The sequence below is a fragment of the Macaca mulatta genome, chromosome 9 (assembly GCF_049350105.2).
Source record: "Macaca mulatta isolate MMU2019108-1 chromosome 9, T2T-MMU8v2.0, whole genome shotgun sequence".
NCBI lineage: Eukaryota > Metazoa > Chordata > Mammalia > Primates > Cercopithecidae > Macaca > Macaca mulatta.
This window is the reverse complement of record NC_133414.1, coordinates 27,546,355-27,568,516: the sequence shown is the minus strand read 5'-3', so window position 1 is coordinate 27,568,516 and position 22,162 is coordinate 27,546,355. Positions and strand designations below refer to the sequence as shown.

General features: G+C 38.8%; 1 protein-coding gene across 1 annotated transcript in view; it reads right to left on the bottom strand.

The window, feature by feature from the left end:
- MYO3A (myosin IIIA) overlaps nt 1-22,162 on the bottom strand; it is a 249,363-nt gene that overhangs the window by 78,766 nt on the left and 148,435 nt on the right. Inside the window, exons 16-18 of the mRNA XM_015146647.3 lie at nt 13,860-13,986; nt 8,262-8,472; nt 5,344-5,491 (exon numbers count right to left, since the gene is read on the bottom strand). Coding sequence (XP_015002133.3) covers nt 5,344-5,491; nt 8,262-8,472; nt 13,860-13,986 — 486 coding nt within the window. The remainder of the gene's footprint in view (nt 1-5,343; nt 5,492-8,261; nt 8,473-13,859; nt 13,987-22,162) is intronic.

Below are 22,162 nucleotides of genomic sequence, written 5' to 3'. Positions count from 1 at the left end.
GTCGACCAAGCTTCACCAATGAAAGAGAAACAGACTAAGTGTGCTACGCAGCTGCTTAGCAGGGATGAGGAACACAGAGCCGGAGAGGCCATCTGTGAAACCAGAGGGAAAGAAGAGCAACAGGTCCACAGGCCAGAGTTGCTGCCAGGGCCCCGACACACCTCCAAACACCCAACCACGTGGACATCAGCTGCCATCTTCAGTGTGTGAAACTTTTAAGGAATATTTAAATGTGGTCTCAGACCTAACACTTGGTCAAGCACTTAAAAAGGAAGATTTGTTGTATTAAAGGCTTCTCAAATGTATTTGGCTGCTTTGACGTTTAAAGGAAATGCTTATTACTTGGAGAGCTAAAATGGGACAAATGTTACCATTTACACACATATGACTTAATAGGCAAGAAAGTTGGATTTAGACTTCACACTTTTGAGCAAAACAATGGGAAGACCCTGATAAGGGTTTGTTTTTAATTGTCCACACATTTTTAAAAATCAGATGACTGGTTATTTTTACTTTATAATGTAAAAAGTTTTGAAAATGTAGGTATTTTATATTAAGTGAATTTTTATTCTTTGTAATTGTCACAAATTATGGGTTGGAGCCCACATTTAAAATCTCAAACACTGTAAACTTTAGGATGTGAACAGCTGGAGATGACAGTCATACACATTACTTTCTGCAAGAGAAGCCAGAGCCATAACTGCACAGTTACTGTTTCCACTATGCGCTGTAAATAGTTTCCTGCTTCTAAAACGACTTCTGACATTCAGTTCTAAACCCATGGGTGCATTTCTAAATGACGCCTGTAAAAGCTCATCCTTCTACAGAAATAAATAGTAATAGCTCATTTTAAAAACAAACTTTAGTTCAGTTAAGAGTCAGATGTGCTGCTCTAATGGGTGAAGAAAGCTTATCCAAAATACAAATAGGCACATATAAATAAGTGGAGTGAATCTTCAGGATTCTAGAACAATACTCTGTAGCGTCATACACATGTTTTAGGTGCTCACTGGCCCTTAAGAACAATGGCATTTGTTCCAATTCAAAGTCATGCCCAGGATTGACCAGTCCTTTGTGTGTGCTCTCCTTGATTTGAAGTGTAAACTTCTAGGGAGCAGGGATCATTTCTTTTGTATGTTCTATACCACAATGATGATACCACAGTGCAAAATGAAGACAAAGGGCGAAAACCACCACTATAGCAGCAGCATGAGAATACTTTTGATAAGGTATGTACATTTCTCATGCGGGATTCTAATATGAGGTAGATGATTCCAGAGAACTTCAGTCCTTACATCACAGTTTGATTACTGTTGAGCTCCCTTTCCCATGAAGAAAACCAGAAAACAAACAAAACTGAAACCTTGGCTTTATATTTATCGTGGAAATTCAGTGTGAAGGCTATTGTGAGAAACATGCTTTCCTTCTTGGAAATGGGATAACTGCCATTTGAGATGCAAACTAAAAGCCTCTCAGAAAATGGAAGTTGACAATGTATGACACAATAATGGTGTACGAATGTAATAGCAAAGGCTGAAATATGAATACTATATTCATGGAATTGACACAATCGAGAGTAAATTATATACTTTTCAGCTGCAACTCATTTAGAAGAGTTTGAGTCTTAAATTTTAAAATAATTACAGCTCTACTTCTTGGCTGATCATCTTCTATTTGCAGGATGGGAACATAGATTACCATTTAATTTTCAAACTATTGTTTTCAGATACAAATAGTATCTTTAGATTTTATTAAAATAAATATACATAAAATTATTCTTCTAGTACTGGGAAACTGTAAAAGCTTCAAATACTATGAAATATCAAACTCCAGAAAAAGTTTAGGAGCTACATATTTTACACATAGAAAAATAATGCTTCTATACACAAGCTCTCTTAACATTCTAAATATCTAGATAATAAGGAAAATAAAGGGATGCAAATTGGATGCTCCAGGTCGTTATTAAGAGATTCTGAGGCATACAGTAACTGTCCATAGGAAAGTAGGTTATGAAGAGAAAGGAGGTATAGCTGCCAGTGAGTGGATAATAGAAATTCCTGGAATTAGGAAAATGTTTCAAAAGTAATACAAACAGTTGGAAACAACTCCAAGAAACATAAAACTATCTACTCTGCATGCTATAGATTAGGTCACCATTATAAATTCTTTCACTAAAAATATTTAATTGTAGTTTACTGATCTTTTTCTAATGGAAGGCAACGTGAAAATGATATTCAAAATACCTTTGTAAATAGCTTTGCTGGAGTGTCCCACTCTCTATTACGAATACACTGAAATTGGACTAAATAGGAAAACACTTTCAGCAGACTGTTATTTATGTTCTAGTGTTGTAGAACTGTCAATAAAAATAATGTTTATTGGTTTAAGTAAGAACAGAAGTGCTTCACCTGTAAAGGTGCTGCCCAAGGCTTGTGCTGAGATCTGGCCGGATCATTTGTACATCTCATGAAAGTGAGAACACTATTTCTTTCTGATAGGCAATAATGGCTCTATTAAACCAAGGAGTTCTCAGTTAGGTCAAATCTGTGATTATATTCTACCAAAAAATGTAGACTATGACTTTAATTCAAGATTTAATAGCAGTTTCTCATTTACAGAAATTAGTGTAAGTGTGCTCTGTGTCTGTGATAGTTAATACATACAGTTAGTTAGCTTTTCTCAGTTACATTTTCAGCCTTCACCTGGGTGTTAGAAAGAAAAAACAAGTACACTCACGTGTTAAAATCAAGAGAGTCATTGACTAATTCTGTATCTTCTGGATAACACATTCATCAATCTGATCATACTCAACTGCCAATGTCTACTTCATAAAATTATGAAGCAGAAATTCCTAGGTAGTTACTCTAGGAAGTCACCTGAAAATACTGGAAATTGTTTTAATTCCTCAAAGTGGTTTGTATAATCCTGGATTCTAGTTGAATTTTTTTATTTTGTTGGGGGAAAGTTTGAGTTTGTTTTATTTTGAAATCCTCTCAAGAATATCTTAAAGGGCTTTATAGAATAATTGTTTAACAAGCCCATAGACAAAAGAATTAAGAGCATTGGGATCATGAATGAAATTCAAGGCTAGCAATCAAAGCAACTTGTAGGCCAGGCTTGGTGGCTCACACCTGTAATCCCAAAACTTTGGGAGGCTGAGACAGGCAGATTGTTTGAGCTCAGGAGTTCAAGACCACTCTGGCCAAAACAGTGAAATCCCGTCTCCATGAAAAAAATGCAAAAATTAGCCAGGTGTGGTGGTGCATGACTGTGGTCCCAGCTACTTGGGAGACTGAGGCAGGAGGATTGCTTGAGCCCAGGAGGCGGAGGCTGCAGTCAGCCAATATTGCCCCACTGCACTCCAGCCTGGGTGACAGAATGAGACTCAGTATAAAAAAAAAAAAAAAAAAAAGCAAAAGCAATTTGTAAACTGTAACATTTTATAAAAAGTGAAAAGCAATAATTATTGAAATATCTGTACCTTGGTTAAGGCTAAAACCAGAGTCTACCCAACCACCAAAAGAACAACAGAGGTCTTCCAATGCAAGTCAGTAACTCATCAGATGAGCAATGCATGGGGATGCACCTGGTCCCATAAAGCTGGCAGTTCTGATAGATCATATCAAAAAGTTCAAACCAAAAATTTTGTACTTGTTTTGGTCTCTGGCTCAAATGGATGCTATGAGTATTGTGAAGCATTAAAGCAGGGCAACATTAGTTTAATTAATACTCATTGAGCACTTGCTACACGTCAGCCTCTAAAAAGACAAAAAGAATTAAGACACAATATATGACCTAAAGGAGTTTACAGCCTAGTGAGAAAGACAAAAATGAACTAATGACTGATGAGATGAGGAAGGGCTATTCCAGGGGAGTCGGGAGGTCAGAGCCAGATACGCCTCAGTGTACCAGATGGGGAAGGAAGAAACGCAATGCAGTGAGTGCTGAACATGCTTTCAAGGAGCTTAGCTGTGAGGGGAAGAGAGAGGACCATGCTACAGAGATAAATAAGCAGAGTGTAAAAGGGTTTTGTTTTTTATTCTGTTTGTTTTTAAGATTTTAAAGAGATTTCTTCACATATCTGGGCTATGGGAGGGCACCGGTGGAGAGGAGTAGAGAAGGAGACAAGAAGAGGGAGACAGGGAGAGGGAATTAATATCTGATGGAACATTCTGGGATAGATGAAAGAGAGCTGAACAACTAGATACGGTCTTAAATTTATGTCTTCTTTTGGCTTAAGAAATGTCAAAATCGCAATGTTTTATTTTGTGACCACAGTTTTCAAAATGTAATTCCAAAATAAATTCTTAAGAAGCCTAAAGGCCGGGCGCGGTGGCTCAAGCCTGTAATCCCAGCACTTTGGGAGGCCGAGACAGGCGGATCACGAGGTCAGGAGATCGAGACCATCCTGGCTAACACGGTGAAACCCCGTCTCTACTAAAAATACAAAAAACTAGCTGGGCGAGGTGGCGGGCGCCTGTAGTCCCAGCTACTCAGGAGGCTGAGGCAGGAGAATGGCGTAAACCTGGGAGGTGAAGCTTGCAGTGAGCTGAGATCCGGCCACTGCACTCCAACCTGGGCGACAGAGTGAGACTCCGTCTCAAAAAAAAAAAAAAAAAAAAAAAAAAAGAAGCCTAAATATTTTGAATAAAATGAAGTTCATGTACCTCTAATTTAAATGCAAAACAATATAATATTATTTGAAGGAGACAAATGACATACTGGATGATATTAAATACGACTCTTTTAGACTTAATAAAATAATTAAAATATTCTTAGTATTACAGTTCATCAAATGTGATTTAAGTAAGTCTGATTTTTCTCTATGGAGGAATATTTTTTTGAAGCTGATTCATAAATTACACATTGTACCCTGTACAAAATTATCATTTCATGGCATTTGCATCAAACCTATTTTCTTATGTTCTGTTGCCTAGCTACTGGAATTCTGAAGTTTAATGGCTTTTAGATGGATATTGAAATTTTAAACAGAATTTCAGCTTATGTAGTCTACAGAAAGAAAAACTGTTGGACATATCTGTTTACTTAAATTTTCAAAGGAAATTTCTTTGTTTACAAAGGCTCAGAATTGTAAGTTTTGGAGAAGAGTGTACCGATTATCAATGGAGGACATTTAACATCACATATGAAGTCACACTAAATTCACGCCAGTTTTTTTGTTTTTATTTGTTTTTACTATGGACGTGGAGATAACAAAATCTTTTCTTTGTCTTTCTAAAATGTTTAAGGCTTTAAGTCTATGGTTAAGGTCCTGCTTCATTTGTACAAGTCTGCTTATAATACACACATGCATGCATCTTTATAGTAAGTACTTAGACTTACCTGTTCCCATGCAAACACATGTTGATTATAATAATACTGAATTTGTTCATTTGCAATGTTAATGCACAGCTGCTCGAAGGAATTTTTTTTGAAATTTTCAAAGCCAAATATATCAAGAATGCCAATGCTCAGCTCATCACCATTCCCACTAGAAAAATTGGAGAGGCATTATTTTGAGTTATTTCCTGAAGAGGTAATGTAAAACAGGGAATCTTAGAGTTACCATTTGTGATTGAGCTAAGAAACTACTATAAGAACATACACTTAGAGTGAAACTTTCTTAACTGAAATAGTTTCTCTCCATAGCACATAAAGATAATGGCAGATATTGATTTTTATATGAAAATGGAACAGTATTTTCCTTGAACTATAGAAACTACTCTGATACTGTTATATACTGAAACAAAAGAAACTTTTTCTTCTCCTAAGAACAAAGTCACAGGCTTGAGTGAGTCAGGAATTACAAGAACAACCTGAGTAGCAATTAGAACACGGCAAAAACATATTCAATAAAAACTGTCCCAGAAAAGCAAAAATTCTGTTAAAAAGTATAGTTTTTCATTTTAGGAGAACAATTTTGAAAATCTTACTAAAAAGATCTTAATTATTTTAAAGAATTGTTATTGTTTTTGGATCATTTGCTCATAATTTTTTAATATAGAACAAATGGCAACCTGGAGAAAGATACAAATACATAGGGATTATTTTTACATTTAAATACTTTAAAATACAATTAGATTCTATTTTACAATTAAGTATTTCAAATACATTTTTTTTTTTTTTTACTATTGGTTAAAAGGTTTACTCCTCCCCAAAGAAATATATACATTACAGAGTTATGTTGATGTGAATTTTTAAAAGAAAGTACAAAAGTTTCTCGTTGTGTTCATCATTTAGGTATTCCAGGGTTACACTTAGTATTATGTAAAGGAGTGACTTGGAAATGACAGTCAGCAACTGCACACTGTGAGCTGAAGGATCCGCCCTACATTTGGAGGAAGCAACAGAATTCAAAATCCAGGCTGCAGAATACTTTAAATATGTGCTGGGATGGACAAAAGGAAAGCTATCTGAGTATATCTGAAAGTTCTTATTTTGAATAATAATTCTGTATTATTTTATGAGGCAAGATGTCTAGTTAAAACTTACGCTGGTTTAGTAAAGATTATTATCCTTTTACAATCTCTTTGCCCCACAGGATCCCACAGAGATAAATATTTAACTCACTGCATAAAAAAGTGTTAGAGCCAGGAGGGACCTTACAAATAATCCAGTTTAGAGATTCTTAAAGTAGGATCTGTTAATGGCTTTCAAGAGGACTGGAATCATAAGTGTGCAATATTTTCGTGGGGATATAGAAATATATCCAGTTTTTATTTTTAAGTGAAGGAAATAGGCAGTTTTCAAGACATTCTTAAAAGGCTCCAAGATACACCCAACAACTAAGACCGCTGACTTGTCATTCAAGGCCTTGTTTTTTTTTTTTTTTTTTTGAGACAGAGTCTCACTCTGTCGCCCAGGCTGGAGTGCAATGGCGCGATCTTGGCTCACTGTAAGCTCTGCCTCCCGGGTTCAAGCGATTCTCCTGCCTCAGCCTCTGGTGTAGTTGGGATTACCGGCACCCGCCACAATGCCCCGCTAATTTTTTTTTTTGTATTTTTAGTAGAGATGGGATTTCACCATGTTAGCCAGGATGGTCTCGATCTCCTGACCTTGTGATCTGCCCGCCTCGGCCTCCCAAAGTGCTGGGATTAGAGGCATAAGCCACCGCGCCAGGCTCAATGCCCTTATTTAACAGTTGAGGAGGGAAAGACCCAGACAAATGCAGTAAGTTGCCCAGTGTCCCATAACGAGTTAGTGGCAAAGCCCAGCATACAACATATGCTGTTTAAAAACTTAGTGTACAACTTAACAAAGTTGAACTACATTATTTCAAATGGTCTCCCTTTAGTTTTTAAACTTTCTGTAAAAATTTTTAAAATCTAAGAGTTGGATGGTTTTCATTAGTGAATGGAAAGTAAAGTTGCCATTTAGTATATTTAGTATATGTACATTTAGTACACAGGCTACAGTGGATATAGTAGATCCCCTTTCTGGGTAGGTACCATTTAGTGCCAAACATGCAGATGATAATTAACAAAATGAGGCCAAATCTCTAAATATCTTGCCTACATTTTCTGGAATATACAGATAATAAAAATCCCTGAATTTGTTCCATTTTCATATGAATGCTTGACATAATATAGATGACCGTACCAGAACATACAACCATTTTGACCATTACATCATAATGGGAAAATGGTATAGATAGTACCCAGGAGGTACAGAAGCAATTTTGAGAGACACAAAGTTAAGAACATGGAGAAATAATGGATAAGCTCTTAGACAGTTTGACTATACGTAGTATTATGGTGTGGCATGTATTTTAGTGAAAAAAATAATGAATTGCATCCTTGAAATGTGTATAAATGGTCTTTTATGCTTAGTAAGCAAGTGTGAATGAGGTGATCTTATGGTAGGCATCCATCTTGCTTTTCCACATGCAAAATGGCATTTATCACAGAACAAAGCTTTAGATGTAAGGACTTGTGTCCATGTATAAGCCCTGCCTATAGAGAGCACTCAATCAATGGTGGCTGTAATTATCTTGAAGAAGGAATGATCTAGACTTACAGTCAGATAACAATGCTTACATCATGGCTCTGCCATTTACTATTACCTACGTTTATCTAGTGCATTTCTGAACCAAATTTCATTGGAGTTACAGTGAGGCTGTAATGGCATTACAGTGAGAGTTAAAATGTGAAAATAAAGTTCTCCTTTATCTTTAAGGTTTAATTTAAACCCCCAAAATAAAAACAAAGAATTGCTGAGCTGACATTTTATACAAGCATAAAATGGTATATGCTAATTTTTACCTTGGTGATGAGTCATGCTTCAACAAACTGTTAATGCAGTTGACTATCCAACTAAAGAGACGTCTATATAAGGTTTTAGCCATGGCATCCCTGACATCGGTAGCTTTTTCTACAGTATTGGGTCGTATAATTGTTTCTCCTCTAGTGACCACACAGTGGGAGGTGAGAGCTTCTTGTAGCTCATCTGCCTGAATACAAAGCAAAGAAGCACCTGAAAAACAAACAGATGCATTGTTAGAAGAAATTATGGCAATGAGGTCACTCCCCCAAAATGAAAATGTCTTAATCTGCCTTCTTCAAATGACGTGAATTAAATGTGTGGAGATTATGTAATGTAAAAATATGATACTATTCAACATGAGTCCTATGTCTCTTCTTGATCACTTTTCTCAACTTTTCTCAGCTGGTTAAACTTAGGCTACTGCATGTTACAACACAACCCAAATCACACTGGCTGGCAGAGGAATACAGCTGCACAAGCAAGTGGTTGTTTATGTGATGTCAAACATACTTTCACTAAATTATGCTAAATAATTTTAAAATATAATGAATAGCTTTGGCATAATTTGGATATCATTATTACATACACATTTTCAAAATGTAGAAATTAATTGGAAGGTTACATAGACTTCAGGGGTATACCTCAATAAATGTATTTCAAGTACCTTCTGCAATACACAACAGAAAGAGCATAAACTTACCTTGACATTCATGTACTTATACTTGACATTCATGTACATATCATCCTACTTTTTAGTTTCATACTTCAATTACTAAATTATGTTAAAACTGGATGCTTGAACAAACATTTATTTGGCATTTAATGTTGATTACATTTCATGGGGAATTTAAAATTAATAACACTTTAACTCAGTGAACAAAACTCATTTTTGAATATAATAATTAACCAAAATTATTACATGACAGATTGGCTAATTTTTCAAATCTGTTGTTCTTCTTTTAAAATATTTTGAACATTTTAAATTTAACTTTTAGCACTTGTGACAAGATGTTTCTTGGTTATGTGCTAAGATTGTTAAATCCTATATTTTTTCATATCGTGGAAGTACTATAGGCTCATTGCAGAAATTTTACCTTCTAAGTTAACATTCTGCATTTCTTTCCTTCTAGGCATATTTACTACCATTAGTCTGTACAAACATTTTATCTCATATAACATCTTATGCATTTCCCATTTTGTTCAATATTGTTTGTAAATATGCTTTAATTTGCGCATAATATTCTGACAAATACGATAATATAGCAATAATTTTTAAATTGGCGGATGTTTAAATTGTTTCCCTATGTTCAAAATTGTAAAAAATGCCAGTATAGGCCAGCCGCAGTAGCTCACGCCTGTAATCCCAGCACTTTGGGAGGCCAAAGTGGGTGAATTACCTGAGGTCAGGAGTTTGAGACCAGCCAGGCTAATATGGTGAAATCCCATCTCTACTAAGGAGAATGGCGTAAACCCGGGAGGTGGAGCTTGCAGTGAGCTGAGATCCGGCCACTGCACCCCAGCCTGGGCGACAGAGCAAGACTCCGTCTCCAAAAAAAAAAAAAAAAAAAAAACTTCCAAAAATTAGCCAGGCATGGTGGCACAGACCTGTAGTCCCAGCTACTCGGGAGGCTGAAGCGGAAGAATCACTTCAAGCCAGAAGGCAGAGATTGCAGTGAGGAGAGATTGTGCCACTGCACTCCTACCTGGGAGACAGAGTGAGACTCCATCTCAAAAAAAAAAGCCTGCATAAATATTTTAAGCACAAATCTGTGTTCATATTTTGTACTATTTTCTTAGCATAGGGCAGCAATTTTTCAAAATATGTAAATATGTAAAAGTTTTTTTTTTTTTTTGAGACATAGTCTCGCTCTGTCATCCAAGCTGGTGTGCTACAGCACAATTACGGCTCACTGCAGCATCACCTCCTGGACTCAAGAGATCCTCCTACCTCAGCCTCCCATGCAGCTGGGACCACAGGCGCATGACAACCTACCTGGCTAATTATTATTATTATCTGGTAGATGTAGTGTTTCACCATGTTGCCCAGGCTGGCCTCGAACTCCTGGGATCAAGAAAGTTCTTTGATATATACTATTTAACTGCTCTTCAAAAAGTCTGAACAAATTACACTCCTCTCAGCCAAATAAAACACCAATAGTTTCAATTCAATTTCATGGACATCAAGGACTATCATTTTTCTAAAATAGCCAATTTGATAGGAGAAAATGTTTTCTATTTATTTGTAATTGATTCCTAGTGAAGCTGAATACTTTCTTCTTTCATATTTTTATTGGTAATTTGTTTCTTAGTTTGAAAATTGCAATATTTTCATTGATATGTTCATCTTTTCCTGATCAATTTATGAGACTCTTCATAGCTTAAAGAAATGCTTTGATATATATGTTGTAAATATTTTCCCTCAGTTTCATTTGTTCTGCAATTTTATTTATGTTTTCTTTTTTTCAGTATAAAAGTTTTAATTTTTATGTAGTCAAATATCCATTTTTTTTAAAGAAAATCATTTGTGCTTTTGATTTTCTACACATAAACTTCTTCAAGTCCTTTCTCCCCTCAAAATTATATAAATCAATTCCAGTCTCTTTTACGGTTTTTTTGCATTTAAATGTGTGTATGTTTGGAATTCATTCTGGTATACAGTATATGAGAATGATTCAAATTCCTCCTCCCCAAAATGGTTAGCCAGTTCTCTACAATACTGATTCCCTAGTGATTTGTAATGCCATTTTTGGTAATATACTTTGGATCTGTTTCTGAACAGTGTCTCCCACTGATCTGTGTGTCTATTTCTGTTCCTACATTGTTTATTTATTTGACATAGATTTATTGTCTACTACATGCTAGGCATTTTACCTGGGGATATATTGCTAAGTACAATACTTTCTAAACAAAGCACTACTCTTGATGATCTTTATCCAGCAAGAATGGGAAGCCAATCAAGAAATTTAAGCAGGAAGAGAAAAGGAGAAGGAGGAGGAGCAGAGGGAGAGGGAGGGGGAGAGGGAGGTGGAGGTGAAGACGGAGAGGGAAAGGGGGAGACAGAGAGCCCACTGATACATGGGTTATGTGGTTTCTGAAATAATCGTGCAGAATGACCTGGAAAAACTCAATTTTTGATGTGATATGAACAAATGGGAGGTCACTTGTTCACGTGAGAGGTGATGTTGTTTTTCATGAGAATGGCGACAATGATGATAAAGAGAAGTGGTCAGATTTGAGAGATATTTATGGGACAAAATGGTCAGAACCGGTGCTTAATTGAAACAATGCTTTTGTAAAACCATATGGAAATGCAGCCTTGGTTTGGACATAATTCCTTATAACTTTTCATTAAAGCATTTTAATATAAATTAATAAAGTTTTAACTTTCCATGAGTGGTTATTCCAGAAAGTACGTTAATTAATTTCAATGATATTCATATTAATATCAACGTTTTGTAACCTATATGACTGTCTTCTCTTATGCAGAAATAGGTTCTCAATCATCAAAATCATTTTTTAGTATGGTTGTTTCTAGGTATACTCTTACCTACAACCCATCTCTATTGCAACTCATTCCACTGGCTGCTGCTAGTTCTTATGAATATGATCAGATGTAAGATTTACAACTTATCAATGGAGTTGTAGGGTTATTCCTTCTACTTCTGATAAGTTAATATCATACATGCCAATTAAATTTTTTATATATGGAAAATTAGAACGTTTCCTTGAGGTTTCCAGGCACATGCCAGTCACTACAAGCCAACTCCATACACTTGTGCTACTGTATTTCCACACTGGCTCCAGAGACACAGTGGGATAGCATTTATAGGGATGCTGGGGACAGGTCCAGACCAGGATAATTTGGCACTTAGCCCCCTAAAACTATCCCATCTCATTCTGTTCCTGAGCATAAATCAGGAAAAAGTATATAAATTAAAATTTGTATCATGATTCTCTATTTTGGGTGTGTGTGTCTGTGTGTGTGTGCGTGCGTGTGTGTGTTTGTGTTTTGAGACAGAGTCTTGCTCCGTCACCGAGGCTGGAGTGCAGTGGCACAATCTCAGCTCACTGCAACCTCTGCCTCCTGGGTTCAAGCGATTCTCCTGCCTCAGCCTCCTCAAGTAGCTGAGACTACAGATATGTGCCACCACACTAGGTTAATTTTTGTATTTTTAGTAGAGACAGGGTTTCACCATGTTGGCCAAGCTGGTCTCAAACTCCTGACCTCAGGTGATCCACCAGCTTCGGCGTCCCAAAGTACTGGGATTAGAGGTGTGAACCTTTGGGCTGGGCATGGTGGCTCATGCCTGTAATCCCAGCACTTTGGGAGGCCGAGGTGGGCGGATCACGATGTCAGGAGATCGAGACCATCCTGGCTAACATGGTGAAACCCTGTCTCTACTAAAAATACAAAAATTAGCCAGGCATGGTGGCAGGTGCCTGTAGTCCCAGCTACTTGGGAAGCTGAGGCAGGAGCATGGCATGAACCCGGGAGGTGGAGCTTGTAGTGAGCCAAGATCATGCCACTGCACTCCAGCCTGGATGACAGAGTGAGACTCTGTCTCCAAAAAAAAAAAAAAAATAAAATAAAAAAGAGATGTGAGCCTCTGGACCAGGACTGATTCTCCATTTATTATTATTAATGAAACAGCAAATATGGAATTATGAAAGTGGGTGCCAATATTAAAAATAAAATAACAGGGCATACTAGGTAATACTAAATAGAAAAAAGCTGTGCTGTTGCAGATATTAATGGAAAACCTTAAATTACTGGAAATAATTTATCAAACTCTACTATTAAGGAAAACTTGATTTGAAGCAAATACTATGACATGCTTCTCTTGTGTAAAAATGATTGCAAAATTAATCAACCCAGGATGAATGAGTGTAAAATCCATCTAGTATGAAAACATACAGGTCTTTATTACTTGTAAAATGATATAGATGTTAAATCTATAAGACAATAACATAATTCTTTTTTTTTTTTTTTTGAGGTGGAGTCTCGCTCTGTCACCCAGGCTGGAGTGCAGTGGCCAGATCTCTGCTCACTGCAAGCTCCGCCTCCCGGATTTACGCCATTCTCCTGCCTCAGCCTCCCGAGTAGCTGGGACTACAGGCGCCCGCCACCTCGCCCAGCTAGTTTTTTGTATTTTTTTTTGGTAGAGACGGGGTTTCACTGTGTTAGCCAGGATGGTCTCGATCTCCTGACCTCGTGATCCGCCCGTCTCGGCCTCCCAAAGTGCTGGGATTACAGGCTTGAGCCACCGCGCCCGGCCTAACATAATTCTTTTTCAGATCAGTTTACTGAATTTTAACTATACTATCTGTGCTTTTATATCGAAATGTAAATAGCTCCCAAAATAGTCATAAAAGCCTAGTCTTTAGAAACATTTTCTACAGTAATCCGTTAATTTAGAAGCGTGAAGATGTTTTAAGTAGTGGACTTTGAAATTTTAATTTTACACACATTAAATCTGAGTATTCTTTTAAGGATTCTAGGTTAGCACAATTGCTTGAAATGATCCTTATGTGATACTTATGGTATGCCATAAGACTTTGAAAGATTTCAGTTTTGAATAGAAGATAATAAAACTTACAGTTCTCCAGGGCTGTATGATTAGAAATGTGGCTCTTGTCAATCTGGTGTTCAGATGCCACAGAAGAAAATTCAATGTTGCCAACATTCAAGATTGCAGCCAGTATACTGTATATGCTTCCAAGTTGCTGAAACATACCATAGAAACATTAGCGTCATTCTTCCCTTGAGTACAGCCAACCAGTGACTATGACTGGGGACAGATAGGGAGAGAACCCTCAGGCCCTATCATATCTATCTGTAGACTATGATAATGCCACACTGAGATCCAAGTAGGCTCATCCTCTTTCATTATTTTAACCTCAGAGGTTAGCATAGTGCCTGTTACCCAGTAAGTGCTTAAAAATATTTTATAAATGCAAATATGAATAAAAAATAAAAATGAGAAGCTGTTCTCAGAGGAAGTAGAAATGCCTCATTCATTAGGCCATAGATAAATCTATCCATGCAGAATTGAATTTCAGAACTTAGTGTGGTTGTTACCATATGGATTTTCCTTGAGGCCATCTTAAAAGTGAGGCTGTATGTGTGAATAAAGGAGAGCTAAGAAAGAAAAATCAGAAGATCCCAGGACCAAAATAAAAGGATATGTGTGGTTTAAATGTAAGCATAAGATTATTATTATTTTTTCTTTTTTGAGACAAGGTCTTACTGTTGTTCAGGCTGGAGTGCAGTGGCACTATCTTCAGCTCACTGCCACCTCTGCCTCCTGGGCTCAAGTGATCCACCCTCCTAAGCCTCCTGTGTAGATGGGACTACAGTTGCATGCCACTATGCCCAGCTAATTTTATTTTTGGTATTTTGTAGAGACAGGGTCTCGCCATGTTGCCCAGGCTGGTCTCGAACTCCTGGGCTCAAGCGATCTGCCCATCTTGGCCTCTGAAAGTGCTGGGATTATTGGTGTAAACCACTGTGCCAGGCCACATAAGAATTTTAGATGACAGCGTAGAGTTTATAGCAGTTATTATTTCTTTAACATACATTCCTAATTAAGGTATATCAAATTACATTCAGAAACACATATACACACATATATGATTCTTTTTGGAGACACTGGAGGCATTTGTCAAGGAGTCTGTGGTAATTCTAGCTCTTCAACTATGTTCATGGTACAGTGAAATACAGGAAAGAGGCAAAATTCTTTACTGTTTTTACAGGTTGCTGCATCTATTCCAGCCCAGCTCCTACACTTAACAAAGGTGATTATTCCATTCACTCCCATATTCCAAGTCCAGATAAAACCTGGATATGAAAAAACATCTTCAAGGACATGCATTTACTCATACATAATAAATATATACGTAGTAAATATATAAACAAATATATTTGTTGAATGAATATATATGTGGGATATCTATTCATTGATCTAATAAAAACATATTTTATGCTGGGCACTGTTCTAGTCTCAGGTAATTCAGTAGCAGATAGGCTAAGGATCCTGGCTTCCTTGGGGTGTTCAGGCCGTGCGGGGGTTGGGGGGCAAACAGTAGGAAAATAAGCAAATAAACAAACATGATATGTTCAGAAAAAAAATTACAAGGGCTACGAAGAAAATAGAGCTAAGAGGTGCTAACTTAATAAAGAGGAGAGTTCCTGGGAAAGGACAGGCAGACTTTTTCAGTTAGGAGGTCGGGGAAGGTTGTCCTCAGAGGAGGTGATGTGGAAGTTGAGGCCTGAATGACAGGAAGTCACCAGACATGAACTATTCTAGGCAGAGGACAGCAAAGGCAAAAATCTTCCTAGAAGAAAGAAGGAAGACCCATGAGGGCAGGAAGAGGGTGAGGATGAGGAACGGTACAGTAAGAAATCAGAGAGGTGAGCCTGGGCAACACCACCCAGGCTCTCTGGGCCAACAGAAAGAGCTTGAGCTGGGCACTGTGGCTCACACCTGTAATCCCAGCACTTTGGGAGGCCGAGGCAGTTGGATAACTTGAGGTCAGGAGTTTGAGACCAGCCTGGACAACATAGCGAAACTCTGTCTCTACTTAAAATACAAAAATTAGCTGGGCGTGGTGGCATGCACCTGTAATCCCAGCTACTCGGGAGGCTGAAGCAGGAGAATCACTTGAACCCAGGAGGCGGAGGCTTCAGTAAGCCGAGATCGTGCCACTGCACTCCATCCTGGGGGACAGAGTGAGATTGGGCTGCCAAAAAAAAAAAAAAAAAAAGGTTTGATTTTGTGCTAATTGCCAGAGAAAGCTACCAGAGATTTCAGAGTGGGAAGCAACATTATCTTTTGTGTTTTAAATGGATGAATCTAGTTATACTGTGAAACAGAGTGGATTGGGGCAAGACGGAAAACTCAGGAGGCTACTGCAGTGGTCTAGGTGAGAGGTAACAGTGACTTGGATATAACAGTAAATGGTAGAGATGGAAAGAAGTAAATGCATGTAGGGTGTATTTCAGAAGTGGAACAATACCTATGCTGACAGATTAGATGTAGATAATTTTTCTAAGGAAATTCTGCTAAGGAATTAGCATTTGTAATATGCGTAACTTGCAATGAAGCAACCAGCATGGGCTTTCATGGCTTTCAGGTGGAAAAATTCATACAGCATCTGACATTGTGCTGTATTTTTCTGGAGGAAACTATAGGCCTTAGAAAAAAACAAACAATCTTATTAAAAAGTGGGCAAAGGATATAAACAGACACTTCTCAAAAGAAGACATACATACAGGCAACAATCACATGAAAAAAGCTCAAGGTCACTGATCATTAGAGAAATGCAAATCAAAACCACAATCAGATACCATCTTACACCAGTAAGAATGGTTATTATTAAAAAGTCAAAAAATAACAGATGCTGGTGAGGTTGTGGAGAAAAAGGAATGCTTCTACACTATTGATGGGAGTCTGAATTAGTTCAATCATTGTAGAAGACACTGTGGCAATTCCTCAAAGACCTAAAGACACAAATACTATTTGATCCAGCAATTTCATTACTGAGTATATACCGAAAGGAGTATAAATTGTTCTATTATAAAGATACATGCATGCATATGTTCACTGCAACACTATTCACAATAGCAAAGACATGGAATCAACCTAAATGCCCATCAATGATACATTGGGTAAAGAAAATACATTGGTACATATACACCATGGAATACTATGTAGCCATAGAAAAGAATGAGATCATGTCCTTTGCAGGGACATGGATGGACTGGAGTCCATTATCCTTAGCAAAATAGCACAGACACAGAAAACCAAATACCACAGGTTCTCACTTGTAAGTGGTAGCTAAACGATGAGAACACATAGACACATAGAGAAGAACAACACACACTGGGGCCTATTGGAGGTTGGAGGGTAGGAGGCATGGCACAGGGTAGGAGGAGGGAGAGGATCAGGAAAAATAACTAATGGGTACCAGGCTTAATACCTGGATGATGAAATAATCTGTACAATAATACCCTATGATACACGTTTCCCTATGTAAACAAACCTGCACAGGTACCCTGAACTTAAATAAAAGTGTTTTAAAATGTGTTTTTTTACCCTTGATAAGGATGTTACCAATGTAATTAGTATAAAACTGGTCTATGAACTTGGAAGTGTATAAAATGATGCAGAATTCCATCATAAAGTTTAAGGGATTGGTTGAATCCAGTAAAACAGTGAAGAGGCTTGGCTGTATATAGAGTTGCATCTCCAAATCCTGCCTACCCAAACCTGCAGAAAAATTCTTCAGAGGGGTTATAATGAAAATTGAGTAGGAGTAACACCTGAAATATGCCAAGTGGAATGTATAATACACCAGGTAACACAAGTAAATATCAGCTGAAAGGTACATCTTGGGGTTCCCCATCTGTGGCTTGGATTAAATGACCTTAAAATAGTCATTCTCAATTGTGGGGAAAGGGGTAACAACTCTGCCCTCACAGGACATTTGGCAACGTCTGGAGACATTTTTGGTTGTTACAAATGGGGTTGGAACGCTACTGGCATCTACGGAGTAGAGATCAAGGGTGCTGCTTAAACATCCTACATTGCATAGGAGAAACCACGCAAGAATTACCTGGTCCCAAATGTAAATAGTGCTGAGGTTGAGAAACCTTGTCCCAGAAAAAAGCAGGATCTAGATTTTGGAGAAAGTTTCAAAATTCTTTCTCCCCAAAGAATAGTCCTGAACTTTTAGTCTCAGCTCAGAACCCCAGGAAAATATAAAAATAAGAATAGAGGTATTGAAGTAAATGAAATCTGTAGTATCTGTTGTGGGTTGAATTGTGTACTCCTCAGATTCATATGTTGAAGTCCTAAGTCCCAGTACTCAGAATGTGATCTTATTTGGAAATAGGGTCATTGCAAATGTAAATAGTTAAGATAAGGTCATTCTGGAGTAGGGTGGATTCCTAATCTGCTACACTGGTGTCTGACCATCCTGGCTAACACGGTGAAACCCCGTCTCTACTAAAATACAAAAAATTAGCCGGGCGCGGTGGCGGGCGCCTGTAGTCCCAGCTACTCGGGAGGCTGAGGCAGGAGAATGGCGCGAACCCGGGGAGGCAGAGCTTGCAGTGAGCCGAGATGGTGCCACTGCACTCCAGCCTGGGCGACAGAGTGAAGACTCCGCCTCAAAAAAAAAAACAAAAAAAACCACAAAAGAACACCATTTGAAAAGACAGACACACACAAGGAGAGCACCAAGTGAAGACAAATTTAGGTGGAGATGGGGTGATGGACCTGCAGTACAAAAATACCAATGATGACTGGGGAACCACCAGAAACTAGGAGCAGAGCATAGAACAGATTCTCCCTCACAACCCTCAGGGGAAACAAACCCTGTCCACATCCTAATCTCAGACTTTGAGCCTCCTGTGCTGTCAACAATACATTTCTGTGGTTTAAGCTACAAAGTATGTGTTAGTTTGTTATGGTAGCCCTACCAAACTAATGCTTTTTTTTTGGTTAAATTTATGAATAAGATATGTAATCTCGGAATAATCAGTGTGTTTATTCTTAAATATCTAAAACTTAATATGTGAGACACAGTAAAGATCACATTAGCGACATAGTAAATCCTCTGACAATTAGTCTTGCGACTTAAATTTAAATACTTATTTGATATAACACTTATGACCTTAATTTGAAAAGCAGAACATATTTTGATTGCAAACTGCATTCAAATGTAAAAGATAACTTGATTTACTACATTAATAATTTTGAATTATTATATCTTCTTAGGCACTAATAAGTTTAAGTGGATAAGAAGATTTGGTAAATTATTAGAAAGTTTAGAAAGCACTTATCAGTCCTTGTAAGCCTGCTCTGTCCATCATTTGGAGCATTCAAAAGACTGAGATGTACTAAATTTTTATATAAGTTCAAGTGTTTAAGAGAATTTAGTTATGTTTGTTTAGAGAAATGAAAAGTTATGTTTATGAGTTAAATGAATAAAGAACTGAGATTTTTTTTCTATTCTTATACAAAAAACTGTTGGATTCACAAATTGAATAAAATGATGAGTGAGCAGAACTTAAAATTTTAAGAAAAAATCTAGATATAGATATATGGTTTCAAAATCATTAATACATATACTGAATTAATTAAATATAAGCAACTGTAAATTGTCCTTTCTGAGCACAAGCATGCCTTCTTTGGATATTAAAAACAACTACCAGGTGAACTGCCTGCATTTAGTTGCATATTTATCCGTCAAGGTGAGGGTCATACCTAGACTCAAAAGCATGATTAGGGCACAGCTTGCCTCTGGCATGATCCTCTTCTTGACCAGTCTCCTTGCCTCTGGTCTTGCCACTTGCCAATCCGTTTTCCATATGGCTGTCAGAGTGACTTTTCTAGCAGGCAAATCACATCATCCTATGTCTCCAGTTAAAATCCTTCAGTGGCCCCTATTCCCCTAGCAATAAAGCTCCAGCTTCCTACCAAGGCATTAGAAGGAAGGTGCCACATCTTCCTGTGCCTGACTGCCTGTCCATTATCATTTCCAGCTAGTTTTCTTTGACATATTTCAGCCAAACTCCTCATAGGTTCCCAAGCATTCCATGTTATTTTGTTAATTTCATGTCTCAGTTCTGGCTTACGCTGTTCTTTTTTCCCATTCTGGGTGTTCTTTTTTCCACCTCAGACTTCATGTTTCCGTGAAATTCTCTGCTGTCATAGAGTTTATTGACATGATGCCTAGTGTATATTTCTTCTATCAGATTACAAACTTACTGAGGACAGAAACTGTGACTAATTCATATCTCTAGTTTTTAGCACAGGGCCTGGTACACAGGTAGTACTCAATAAATGCTTGTCAAACTGTTTTCTTTTGTTTCAGTCAAGTGACAGTACAATTTCCTTCACTTTCAAAACAGAATCTCTCTTGTTTTACGTCTATAAGACTCTCAATCTGTGCTTCATTGTTTCTATTTACTTTTCTCAGAATTTTAAAATAAATCTAAATGTCCCCTTCTTTTGGTGTCAAACTGAAAGGTGACAACATGCTAGCAGCCCTCACTCTTGGCGCCTCCTCGGCCTCTGGCAATGCTTGAGGAGCCCTTCAGCCCTCCACAGCACTGTTGGAGCCCCTCTCTGGGCTGGCCGAAGCCGGAGCCTGCTCCCTCTGCTTGCGGGGAGGTGTGGAGGGAGAAGAGCCGGTGAGAAATGGGCTGCGCGAGGCGCTCACGGGCCAGCGCAAGTTCTGGGTGGGCGTGGGCTCGACGGGTCAGCACTCAGGCCAGCCCCGCTGGCCCCAGGCAGTGAGTGGCTTAGCACCTGGGCCAGCAGCTGCAGAGGGTGCACCGGGTCCCCCAGCAGTGCCAGCCTGCCGGGTACTTGATTTCTCACCGGGCCTCAGCTGCCTCTCCGTGAGGCAAAGCTGGGGACCTGCAGTCTCCCATGCCCAAGGCTCCTGCCGGGCCTAAGCGACGAGGGCCCAAGCGATGAGCGCTGCCCCCTGCACCGCAGGGCCGGGTCCCATTGATAGCCAAAGGGCTGAGGAGTACCGGTGCCCTGCACGGGACTGGCGAGCAGGGCTGCCTGCGGCCCTGGTGCAGGATCCACTAAGTGAAGCCAGCTGGGCTCCTGGATCTAGTGGGGACTTGGAGAACCTTTATGTCTGGCTAAGGGATTGTGGATGCACCAATCAGTACTCTGTGTCTAGCTCAATGTTTGTAAATACACCAGTCAGTACTCTGCATCTAGCTAACCTAGTGGGGACTTGGAGAACTTTTCTGTCTGGCACTCTGTGTCTAGCTAAAGGATTGTAAACACACCAATCAGCACTCTGTGTCTAGCTCACGGTTTGTAAATACACCAGTCAGTACTCTGTAAAAATGGACCAATCAGCTCGCTGTAAAACGGACCAATCAGCTCGCTGTAAAATGGACCAATCAGCAGGATGTGTGTGGGGCCAGATAAGGGAATAAAAGCACACTGCTGGAACCAGTCACTGGCAACTCTCTGGGGTCCCCTTTCTCAGTGTGAAAGCTTTGTTCTTTTGTTTTCAATAAATTTTGCTGCTGCTCACTCTTTGGGTCCATGTTGCTTTTATGAGCTGTAACACTCACCGTGAAGGTTTGCAGCTTCACTCCTGAAGTCAGCCAGACCACCAACCGACTGGGAAGAACTAACAACTCCAGACACGCTGCTTTTAAGAGCTATAACGCTCACCAGCGAGACCACCAACCCACCAGAAGGAAGAAACTGCGGACACATCTGAACATCTGAACGAAGAAACTCTGGACACACCATCTTTAAGAACTGTAACACTCACCGTGAGGATCCGCAGCTTCATTCTTGAAGTCAGCGGGACCAAGAACCCACCAATTCCGGACACAAAACTTTGCATCCTGAGTGAGTGGTTAGATTTTTATGAGAACAAAAAATTCTCATTAAGCCAGTTTTTTTTTTTTTTTTTTCCCCAAAAGCCAATTAACTTCTCTAAGTGGCAGAGCCCTGTGGTTGGGAAATATATGATTTCCTTTTCAGTGATTTTGTTTTGGGAATGGAAGCAACAGTCAATGCAGGGTAGACTGAGTTTGGTGTCCAGAGTTGTTTTGGCAAAATGTGCTAAGTCGTTTCTTAGGGCCTCAACCTATACCTGATGCCTAACTGATACCTATGTGAGAGAGGACTGAGAGAACAATGACCAGACCGCAAAGTAGGTGGGGGTCATCATGGACCAGGACAAAGTGGCCCAACCCTGGCAGATGTGGCACTATCCAGTCTACTCCTTGGAGCCACGGTGCAGATGCTCCTGTTGAGAAAGGACAGGGAGGCAGGTGGGGGTGGAGGGAGTGTGGGGAGGAGTGGACCCAGGATAGGATGTTACTGCAGTTCACATACCAGGCAGATAA